The following is a 12,245-nucleotide window of genomic DNA, read 5'->3' on the forward strand; positions in this document are numbered from 1 at the left end:
TTGGGAATGTCTCATATGTCTTTGCAGACAACGTTTAAATAAGTAACAGGGTTGTTTTTAGCTAAAAATGAGCAAATACACGAGGCTAGCATCAATGCTAATGGTATAAGGGCATTAAGGACATTATGCAGCAGTCTCTGACCCAGCTTGTGAAGTGTTTGACCTGCTGAATGGGGTGTGTTAGATCTGGGTTGGAGTTAACGCCTGCAGGAAGGTCGTTAGATGTCTGAACTACTGTTCTAATAGTGTACTTCAGTTTATTTATAAAACCTATAGTTTACTTTCAGCCCATCATTTGGATGACAGGGTTGACGGGAACTAGATTTTTGATCCTGAACTATTCTTTAAATCTCTTGAGGAGATGAATCAGGTCTGCTGGAGTTGGAAAGGCTGTGGTGAATTTAAGTGACGGGATCCTAGGTGAATTCTCAGGATTGCAGTAGCAGCTTAAACCCACTAGGCGGCACTGCATCGAGTAATCTAGCAGAGCGACAGGGCCTCTTGGGGTGCTGGTTGTATAAGTAGGACCGGGGGTGCTGGGGGGGGTCCAGGCTGGACTGGCATGTGGTGTTCATCCATTTTTTACACTCATGACTTCGGGGAAAGGACCAAAAGACATATGCTTTAGGGGGTTCAGATATTATGTAGGCTCCCCAGGCATCACCGGCAATACTCTGATAATTCTGTTGACCATGGTGGGTTCTTTAAGAGGGACAGCTGGTTGTGTTAACATTCACATAGATCTACAGCACTTAGAAAATTGCATTGTACATTGCCCAAGTCCACAAATGTGATGATTATTTGCATTATTGGAAGAAATCATTTAATACCTCATAATTTTTATCCATTTTAGGTTATGAAAGATGTCCAAGGGAACTGTGTGTGTGCTTATATGTATACATATATGCTCTCCTATAAGAGAGACTGCCTAGCTTGCCTGTCGAGTGCATTGTGGGTAATCACTGATGAGGCCCGAGGCTCTCTCGGCATCAGCTGTGGTTCACTTCAGCATTAATGACCTGTACTACGACTGGATACTTCACAAAGCCAACAGAAGGGTTCCTATTAGTTGGCGTCCAGTATATAGAGTATATATGCAAATCTATGGATACAACACCATTCACCAAGCTGTTAATATGCTGAATTGTGGTGTTTGCAATTAGGTTACAGAAGGTGGGTAACTAGACACAAATTCCTATAAATAAATATCCACAGTACATCATTTATTACAGCACATTATTTATCTGTGAATTCTGCCAAAATATGTGAAATACTGAGTACAGCATCCATACTGTTATAATATTTCAAATATCCAAACCTATTTTTATTAAAAACTGTTGTTAAACAGTTAAAAAGTGGTGGAAAATGAGAGAGGGGGGGCTAGATTCTGATGAGTGAACCAAACTACCTCCTTCTGACCTTGGTAACCTCATGATCCCCTGACCCCGCACAACATGGGAACTTTCAGCAAAGCCAGTGTGTGTGTGTGTATACATTTGTCAGGAATTAACGAGGCAGAGTGTGATTTCCATGACAGGCAACTAACTAAAGACGTCTTGGTCCCTCGTTCTGGGTCACGGGGTCATGACCATGACAGCAACTACAGCTTTCAGACAGGGCATCAGCAAGGCCCTACTTTAATCAACTGGGACTTGTTCTGTCCAGAGTTTTGCTGTTCTGCTGTCTTATTAAAAAAGTCATATTAACACATAATCTGTTCATTACATTGGTGTGCTTATATGCAATAACCATAAACTATAACTGATATTTATTCATATTCTGATTTATAATATAATTGTTTAAATGCTATATATCACATATTGTTAAATATATGTTGCATATGTAGGTCTGTTTATGGCTGAAATATTAGAAAAAAAATGGAAAAAATGTTTGCTTACACATTTATTTCAATTTGAGACAAATATATGTTTGATATAATGGAATTCCATATATTTTAATACATGTGTATATTTGAAATCTCTATAAATTGCAACATATCAGATTTCCATATGGGTTGTTCCTGTGACTTTAAGACTGATATATGTAAGTAAGCATCTGCTCTGGTTGGCTGAAACTGCTGCTAAACTGCTGTACGCTGGATAGGTGCGTACTTGACCATATATTGCAATAAACCACAAGATTAATAAGCAGCTTATCAAACTATAAATATGAATTTGGACTCTATAACAACATTAAACCTGAGGATTTGTTTACCCTCGAATTCGGATGCTTACTACTGTATGGCTCCACACTGTGTGCACGCCTGTGTGTGTGTGTGTGTGTGTTGTTGTTTAAACTGGCTAAGTAGGTTAGTAAGTTACTCGCCCCAGGGTGGTACAACAGTGTCATATCTGGCTGTTGTGGGCCAATGTCCCCTCCCACCCTCGTACACACACACACACACACACAAATCAAAATGACCTTCATATCTTTCATAAATACAAATATTACATAATGGGCCATAATAGGTCAGGAGAAAGCCCACATAACTCACATAACAGGAGCAAATTTGTATCAGGTAATGATAATGCTCTGCACAGTACTGCTAGCCTGGCCTGCTGGGAGTTCTGAGAGATTACAGAAGAATCTGGCTGAATCCGGAATATTACAAAACTCAGCATCTGATTATAATCAGATCTGGCTAATTAAAATGGAGTAAAATTAAGCAAAAAAGCGCAAAAATATTCTTTTGTTCCCAACCAAACCAGCCAGGACACAACTGATCCATTGTCTTGGTTGTCCCCATGCCAACAACAGAAACAACAGTGACTGGTGGAGTGAAATATAATGTAGTCAATTTAAAACCTTGCACAATTAAGCAAAAAGATATTCTAAAAACTAGCTGGGACACGGCCAGTCTATCGTCTTGGTTGTCACCAAGCCAAGGCTGGAGACCACAGTGATTGGTGGAGTGAGTTCATGTTGCAAATATAAAAAATGTTCACGCAGTTTGTTAGCAACCATGCCAAAACTGAACCCTTGCCTGGTGGATTGACCAGCATGTGTTTACCCATGTGTATCTAGTATGTATTACACTCATATATGTTTATGTTACATGCATAGGTCAGCACATTGGCCCTGTCAGTAAAAAATTGGCCCTGTCAGTGAGGTCATGAGGTCAATCCCTGGTGATGCCACAGCCATCCGTAACTGGGGCCTAACTGGCCTCGCTCTCTCTGGGAGGGGAGGATAGTGAGTACGTCAATGCTAGCCAGCGTGGGAATCTGTTGGAAAAGATGTGGTTTTGTATGACTCGATGGAAGCTAGCGAGAGAGGGTATCCTAGCTAGTGGTTGGGAATTGGATTCATTTGAAAAAATCTTAAGAGTATTATAAACTTTGTTCACTTACACTGTGTGTGTGCTACACTCATGTGTGTGCATAGTATGGTAACAGCTTTGCCTCAGGCTTTAATCAGATTGAGGGGAACGAGCTGCTTGACTAAAGTGGCCCCCAGGGTCCATTCCACACAAAAAACCATCACCTGACTCTCTCTCTCTTTCTCTAAACACACACACACACCACTCTTTACATTCTTATCTGTTGGAGGCTTTCTCTCACACCCTCTCTGTCCCTCTCGCTCCCTTTCTCACATGCCTGCTATCTCTCCTAACATTATCTACCTAACGCTTTCTCTAACATCTCTCTCTCTCTCTCTCTTTCTCGCCACCATCCAGCCACTGCTTATCTGTCCCTTTCTCTCCTATCGCTCACACCCTTCTTCTAAATCTCTCTCTAAGGATCTCCCTTTCACACACAGACACACACACCCTCTCAACTCTGCTTTCACAGCCATCCAGGATATCCATGTAAACGAATTAATCAAAGGCTTTATGTCTTTCCTTTAACCTCATTAACAGCTGTCAGAGGAATCTATTCTAGTAGATTTGCTTCTATACATTCATGCTTCCATATATTTAGATTTTCCCATGTAGATGGCATCCATGGGGGTGGTTAAGCCAGGTTAAGCAAACAAATACTAGGTTAACGTTGACCATTCCAGCATTCTGAATATTAAATTACAGCGCCCATCCTGTCCATCCCATCGTCCTATCAAGTGCGAAGAGAGGGTCTGCTATGTGAGCGAGGCGGTGATATGGGCTAATCAGCTTTCAGCACATACGTGTGTAATTTCACACAGCCTCCTATTGTACACTGCTGGAGGCGCGGCGTTTGCTATACAAGGCAGCAGATGAATGTAAAGGAGCGGAGAGTAATGACTTTGTATGTGTGTATATGTGTTAGGGATGTCCCGAGCCGATCCAGTAACTTAGGATCAGGGACCGATCCAGGCCTTTTTAAGAGACCTGGGTATTAGCTTTTAAGGTTCCAGTGACCCAGTTCCATTAACAGCCATACACACACCTGTCGTAACACTCCCTCCACCATGCTTGACAGATGATTTGGTGTGCTTAGACTTAAGAGCCCATCTTTTCTTTAACCATACTCTTCACTTCCCATCATTCTAGTGCATGTTCATTTTGGTTTATCTGCCCAAAGTTCCAGATGTTTGTTCCAGACCTGAGGAGACCTTTAATTTTGTAAAGGTTTTCTAGCAAAGTCTCATCTGGCCTTTCTGTTCTCGAGTGTTAACGGTGGCTTTCGTCTCTGTATTTGCTCTCATGAAGCAAAAGCTCTACAATCACTCTATTTTAGTTCCCTGTCAGGGATGATTGGTTTTTGCTTACTCTGATAGGTTTGCTTTGTTGCTTTTTTTCTCAGTCTAATGAACAGCCCCCAAATGTACATTCACCACTTTGAATCAACCCCAGACCTGACCAAATCTCCTCATCTGTCCAATCCGTCATGGAAAAATGAGGGAACAGGCCAAACCTGGCCGTGAAACTGCACTTCAACAGTCAACAGTCCGATTACTTTTGAGTCTGTGACAATAGAAAGGCTGAAAAGCTAAAATGTTCTACCCTCGGCCAGTGTTCTGTCAGTGTCCAAATACTTATGGACCTCTCTTTTCCCCCTATCTTTCTCTCAGTGCTGTTGTGAGCAGTGTGTGTGAGGTGTAAAGTGAGGTGTTGTATCTGCAGGTCTGCAAGTGGAGCTTGGAGAGATCAGCTCCAGCTCTCTAATGTCACACCACTGTTTTTCTAAACAGCATTTGCAGTGGATGATGCGTAAAATCAACACATAACTCACACACAAATACACATACACAATGATGCTGTCAAATTCAACAGGCCCTAAAACAGAACTCTGAGGTACTCCACTCCAATATGCTAAACCAAGGGCCTATCAAATATATTACAATAGTTTCTGCATTAGGGTTAAGTTTATGTCCTGTCAGGATGTCATGAGTTTCAATTCCAGCTATGCTGCAACCAAAACAAGCTGCTCATTATTGGTGCTTTGTCCATTATACGCTCATTAATGCGGGTGGTATATAATAGTTACAGACTAAATCCACTAGCTACAGCAGATGATGATACCAATACATGAACTTTTGTAAAATTAAGAAATTGGAACTAAACATGCATTAGATTAACTGAGAAATAAGTAACACATGCAGGGCAGCTTTACTAATACCAACTATATCACCAAGAATGCATGTCACATCGACCAGAAAACAGTACATAATAATCCAACAGACCGGAATACAACACAGTAGCTCCTGATACAACCGCGCAATTAGAGTGAGTCTATTTCTATGGGTTTCTGTCCCACTGTATGGGATTGGGTCTCCTTCTATGACTTTGCGTAATCTTCCCTAAATTACGTAAGTACAAGCTCTTACTCAGCTAAAGGCCAAAAGAAACAAATGGGGGGAAAACACAGAAACAACCACAATTAACAACCTAATAAGTACTAATCCTGCACTGAGCTGGAGGCAAAAAACCAGCAGACAGGAGCACTGGAATTATGAGCTGAGCAAGCGGTCAAATACACTCACAGAAAAGTGATTTTGATTTTTTAAAGGCATTTAATCACTGTGATCAACCATAACCTGACTTTCTAATCAGTCTAAAACACAGCTGATGCAGTAGAGCTCTCAGTAAATTAAAAATACAGGCAGATTAAATGTGCGTCCAGAAAACAATGGTCTTGTTTGTTCTTTTGGAGCAGTGAGTGGTTTAGAGGATATGTGAAAATTTTGATCCTCAAAAACACACTTTACGCACTTTTGGTAAAACAACAAAATAAAAAGTTAGATCTAATAACTTAATCATAGGTTGTGTCATTAATGATAGTTAATATTTCTATCATTGTTAAATGCTAAGTGGTTAATAATGCAGTTTCTTAGTGAAATTTACATTTTTGTCATAAAAGATTAAACTAGTAAGATGAAATACTAACATATACATCTATAGATTTGCTTTTATTAATTTAACTTGAGATTTTAAGGTTTTTACCATATAATGATATAAAATATATAAATCAACTCAATTTTAAGTACAATTACAAGTTTTAGTGATTGTAGTGACAATGACAACTGCAGGTCTAGCAAACAAGTCCATAAAGAAAAATGATGAACAGTGAGTCACTGCTAAGGAGCTAATGAACTTAACGGTACATGTACAGGCACTTCACTCCGGTTCCGCAGAGCATTACAACTCTGTTACTGAACACAGAACTTTTTTAAAGAGATATTTTTAAGCACCCTTCACAGAAAGGTTGTGTGATTAACTAAAAAAAATACATTAGCATTAAATGCAAACTCCTCTGTCACCAGTTCAGTTGTACTTATCAATGTTAGAAATGTATAGAAACAAATGGTTATTATGGTATCAATGTGCAATTTGAACAGAATGTAAACAAACGCTGTGATTTCCTGACATTAAATACATTTAAACTAGCATGTCTGCTTAGTGTCCATCTCATGGAATCACTGCTTTATCCGTAGGTAACATCACTGGGAACTCATTAATAGACATTAAAAGTCACTGGGCACTGTGTAATACCAGATTACGGGTTGTCCGTCATATCCCTGTGTGAGAGCCATGAGGCTATGTAGCTACATCCTAGTATAACAGATGCTAGTTTCTGAGCTGGGAACACTAAAGCAGTGCAAACATGTCAAGGCAATCATGTTGCTTCCCACAAACCATGTGAATAAGTGAACATTTCAGATTAGTCCTAAATATCTTTCATGACTCTGCAGTTTTACAAGAAAGCATGTATACATATATATATATGCGCTAGATGCTTTATGCTATATGTATGCTGGATTCTGTTAAATCAGTATGAGCTATGAACACCAGGTACTTGTTCCCAATAAATGAAATCGATCAGGTCCATTGCACTGTAACACCGTAAACACTGGGCGCATGGTAGCTAAAGTCCCGTATACTTTCATTGCAGGACATTGGGCACACTAAAGCTATTTTTTTTCAGTGAGAGCAAATGGGCCCTCTGGAGAGTTTTGAAGCCATTGGCGCTGGGGATTGAAGCTCATTGTGTTGCGCTGTCTATCTGAGTTGCGAGTTTCGGAGGCCGAGCCGGGTCTGAATGCGGCGGCCGAGGCCCCGGGGTCAATGCGATGCGGCTCAGCGTTGGAAATTAGAGCCAGACAGGGCTGCGAGGCCTGGGAGAGCGGCTGCTCCCTTTCGGCCCAACAGGTGGCCACTTTGGACAATAAGAAAAAAGCCTGAAGAAGGAAGGTTTACAACATCTCTTGTTCCTTCTGTTTTCCTCTCTCTCTCTCTCTCTCTCTCTTATACACATACACACACACACACAGTGTGTGACTGTATTTCTGTATTCCTTGAATGTATGTGTTTTTCCCTTAATTATATTTCATAGTAATAGAGGACATCATTATTACATATCGATATTTACATTACAATACATACTGGGCATATTACTACATACAGTTTCTTATATCTAAAATGCATTGGGTTTATTATTATTACACATAGAGACTTTAATATACATAATACATACTGGACATATAATTACTTCATAAAGATGATTCACGTGTGTATAATCCACATACTATAGCACCACATAAATACGTAAGACACCACATCCTGACAGTGTCTTGTGTATGTGTGTGTGTATAGGCATTACAGCACAGTGAAATGGAGAAGGGCTTTGGAAAGCAATCACTTCTAGAGTTACTAGATTAGCTGCCACGGTCCAGGAGCTGGAACGCTTGATGAGGTGTAGGTACACTTTTAATCAATCTGGCAACCAGATAAATGTTTTGACTGATACACACACACTTACACGTGTACACACACACTCTCAGACGGTGCTCACAGGTATAAATCTTTACGGCTTCATGGCAGAAAGCGTCTAGAACAGTTTGACTTCCTTCGGTTCACCCAAACACCCAACAATGCAAGTCCTGCTTGACCAGCAGATGTAAATCGAACTAAATAAATATAGATAGATAGATAATCATAAATTAATATTAGTCTGAACAAGCATTAATCAGCAACAAATACTGAATGACTAGTTAATAGTATGAGCTACTGAGTGGCGAATCCACAGCTCACTCAATTCACAAATTTGTCCACGACAGATAATGCTGGGAAAACGTCTCTCAAAAGCCAACTTTTTTTTGTTGGTTGAGGAAACCACTCTATTCTAGCCTTAATGAATATAACATTTAATATAAAATAAAAATATAAAATAAATTATTTAATCAATATTTTAAAAATATTTTACTCTTTTTGTTCTGTGTTTCGTGTTTAATTTAATTATTTTGTATAATTGTATTTTATAATCATTTATATTCTAATTTAATATAATAGCTGAACTGGTTAAAGTAGGAATTGGACGCTTTCTGACGGCGTTTTCCTCCTGTTTAACTTCCCACTCGTATTCGGACAAAACCCCGCCCCGTGCATTTTCATTGGCTAGAGGCAACCCGGCTCCTCCCTCGCCTGTAGTTCGGACTGCGCTTGAGTGGGAACTCTTACCCAATCATAAGGCACCGGGGCGTGGCCGGTTGGGATACGGGTGGGGAATAAACTTTCGGTAACAATCAGAGAAATGACCGTGGAAAAGTGAACTGTAGCCCTAAAGATCCTCCATGAGCAAATTCAGAGCAGAGAAATACAAAATAAAAATCTTAACAACACCAGGTGATATTAAATATGAACAGGACTTTAATGATTAGGAGTTTAATTAGCACATATTTTTTGGAGTTTTTTTGGAGTTTCTTGGCCCAGACTGTAAAAACCTGCTGATCTGGTCACATGATTACACGACCGGATCCTTACGGGGTAAAGAGCCTCAGTGTGAACGGAGTGTTTTACACGGTTTAACAAACCGGATTTACCTCAGTTTATTAAAGACAGATCGTCTTCAACAACAACAACGAGTTTTATTAACTTATTTAAATACGCCTGTGAAACTGCACGGTTCTCTAACTTTTTACCTTCACAATTATTTTCATTCAGAAATCCTGAATTGTCCCTGCTATCTCCAGTTAGGCCAGGCTGGCTCATCGTTTATAAATGAATTTTTACTCCAGGGATCAGCCTGAAACTGAACATAATAATTATGAAACTCAACAAATCCCATTTTAATCATAAATTAAGTATGTACGGCTAAATCGAGTCATTTCAGCTAACACAGTTAGCTAGCCTGTTAAATTGATCACGTGAATCCGTGACTCGGGTCAAAATAAGCCTCAACAACACAATATAACAAAACATGAGTCCGTGATATTAAACCAGCTATTTTCCAGCCCAGATATTGATCTATGAGATTTATTTAGTCTGAAACTAAACAAGTTAGCTACATTTCAGTCACAGACATTAGTGCATTAAGCTAAGCAGTGTACTCTGAGCTAGCATACATGGCTAGCCTGTGGTGCTAAACAGGGTGCGTTTCATTATTAAATCTTTTTCTGAGGCCAAATAAAGTCATTTGTAGCTACAAAAAAGTCTGTGAGGCAAAACAATGCAAATTGTATTTATTTTAAGCTAGAAAATGAGTGTGAGGCAAAACAAGGTACGTTTTAGAGACGAAATGAGTGTGTGGAGCTACACAAACGACTATTCAACAGGCTTTACATTTTTCACACATCGATTTTTTGATACGTTTATGTTTATTATTAACAGATATTTTAATAAATAAGTTTCATCATTATATTTGTTTTCTCGTGTATAATCGGGTTTAGCTGCGTCACACAAACGTGAGGCAAAACATGGCAGATTTTAGCCACAGCTATCTTTCACATATTGATGTTTATATCTCTTTATTTTTATATAATTACTGAAGTTTTTAATTTAATAGGACCGTGGTGTCGTTTATTATTTAGTGTTTATTAAAACCACACACCGAATTTTCACTGTCGTTTCCAAACAAGCCAGACTGTATGGAGAATTACGTTTAGCCATGAACGAGTGTGAGCACACACACACACACACACACACACACACACACACACACACACACACACACACACACTCTTCAGTACAGCAGTCTCACGCGCTCGTCCAAATAAAAGTAGCTGCCCGTGTCGGTGGTCGTCGCCCGCGCGCTGCACTTCGGCGCAGTGGGCGCGAAGCGGCGCCTGACTGACGGAAATGGGTCAGTGGAGCGGACGGACGGAGCAGCGCGCGCCTCGTCCAGACCCCACATTAAAGCCCGATGCCCAAAGTTTTCTGTTCACGCGGGGTCTTATTCTCGCACGCGCTCGCGCGCGCGCGCACAGTGCCCCCGCTACACTCCACGCAACGCACGGCGCTCAAACGCAGTAAACGCACGTGCACGCGCGCAGTTCGCAGGTAGGATTTCGCCACCGCGAGGAGGTCAAACTCCACCGCTGGTTCATAGTTGCATAAGGTGAGACTTAACACGAGCACACTGGGGGTACCACACACACACACATATATAGATATAGATATACAGGCACACACCGGGACGCGCGCTGCTTTTGCGCCAGAGTTGTGCTCCAAATATAAAGACGCGCGAGCGCTGCGGTTTTTATGGTGTTTCCCATCCCATCCCACCCTAACCCAGCCACAGACCCCCAACCCACCCCGGCTGCGAGCCCACTGCCCGGTCAGAGTGGCTCTTCTTTCATTATTTAAATCAGCCTGTCAGAAACAGTCGTGCTCCTACCTCGCATGGTGGTGTCGGCGGCGACTCGCTCCCAGTCATGAAGAGACGAAACGAACCCAAACAAGGGGTTTAAAAAAAAACAACAACAACAACGACAACGACAATAACAACAACAAAAACAACAGCCGCAGCCGCAGCAACAACGACAAGATCCCTGGCAACCGGAATCAGCGACAACAACCGAGAAAAAAAAAGTACTTCTGTTTCGGCTCGGTTCGGTCCGGTCCTCTCTCGTCACGGCCCAGGCGGCTGGTTCGCGCGCGTGAGCATCCCGTAAACGCAGCACGAGCGTGCGGACTCTCACGCGACCTGAACGGGCGCAGCGAACCCACGGAGGTTTTCACCGCTCGCGTGGGGCAGCTCGAGGGGGGCGGCATGCACGAGAGCCCCCCCAGGAGCTCCGATTGGACGGGCGAGCTCGACTCCGCCCACTTCCCCGAGCCCGAGGTGGGGCATCTTCTTCTGGATTGGACAGAGAGTCTAGGCTCCGCCCACTGATCGGTGGGAGGCTCATGTATAGGGAGTGCTGGAGGAGCGACTGTGGTTTGGGTTCAGAGCTGGATTATTATAATAGTTTATAAACATTTGTAGTGTGTTATATTTATATATTTATTATACACTATATATGACTAATGACTCGCTCCACACGGCTTTTATACTGCGCTGAGAATGTATGAGTTTAGTTACTTAACAGTTATTATTTGAAGCATTAATACCATTATTATCATCATTATTAATATTATTATTATTATTATTAGTGGTAGTAGTATGACATCTCATCAATTGAAATGATAGCCCAGCTCACTCTGCTTGTCTACCTGAAATACCCATCACTTTAGATGCTCATTAAGAAAAATGAGACGCTCAAGCAAATAGTGGACAGGCATTTTGAAATACATGCTTATTACATTGTATAACATGCTTATTACAATAGCTACAATAGTGTTATTACTAGACTCTAACAACTACATCAGCTCTCACAGTATTACTAGCCCTGGACTGAGATTAACACGTTTAATTCCTCAGATTATAACTAACCATTTTTACTATTGTTGTTATTATTGTTGTTATTTTAAATATTATTATTAGTAGTAATGTTTAAAATCCATAAATAAAATGATTGGCTGGTACATTTTGCAAGGCCACTATAATGTATAAGCGTCATTTTTCAGGCTCGTTAAGAAAAATGAGAACCTATACTAGCTTTTTAATTAC

The 12,245-nt window shown here is 40.9% G+C and overlaps 1 protein-coding gene across 1 annotated transcript in view; it reads right to left on the minus strand.

Moving 5' to 3' along the window:
* The window catches only part of rorb (RAR-related orphan receptor B), a 35,389-nt gene extending 24,126 nt beyond the window's left edge, over nt 1–11,263 (minus strand). Inside the window, exon 1 of the mRNA XM_072665222.1 lies at nt 11,031–11,263. Coding sequence (XP_072521323.1) covers nt 11,031–11,037 — 7 coding nt within the window. The 5' untranslated portion in view covers nt 11,038–11,263. The remainder of the gene's footprint in view (nt 1–11,030) is intronic.
* Between the last annotated feature and the right edge of the window lie 982 nt (nt 11,264–12,245).

The sequence above is a fragment of the Salminus brasiliensis genome, chromosome 20, assembly GCF_030463535.1.
Source record: "Salminus brasiliensis chromosome 20, fSalBra1.hap2, whole genome shotgun sequence".
In the NCBI taxonomy this organism is placed as follows: Eukaryota; Metazoa; Chordata; class Actinopteri; order Characiformes; family Bryconidae; genus Salminus; species Salminus brasiliensis.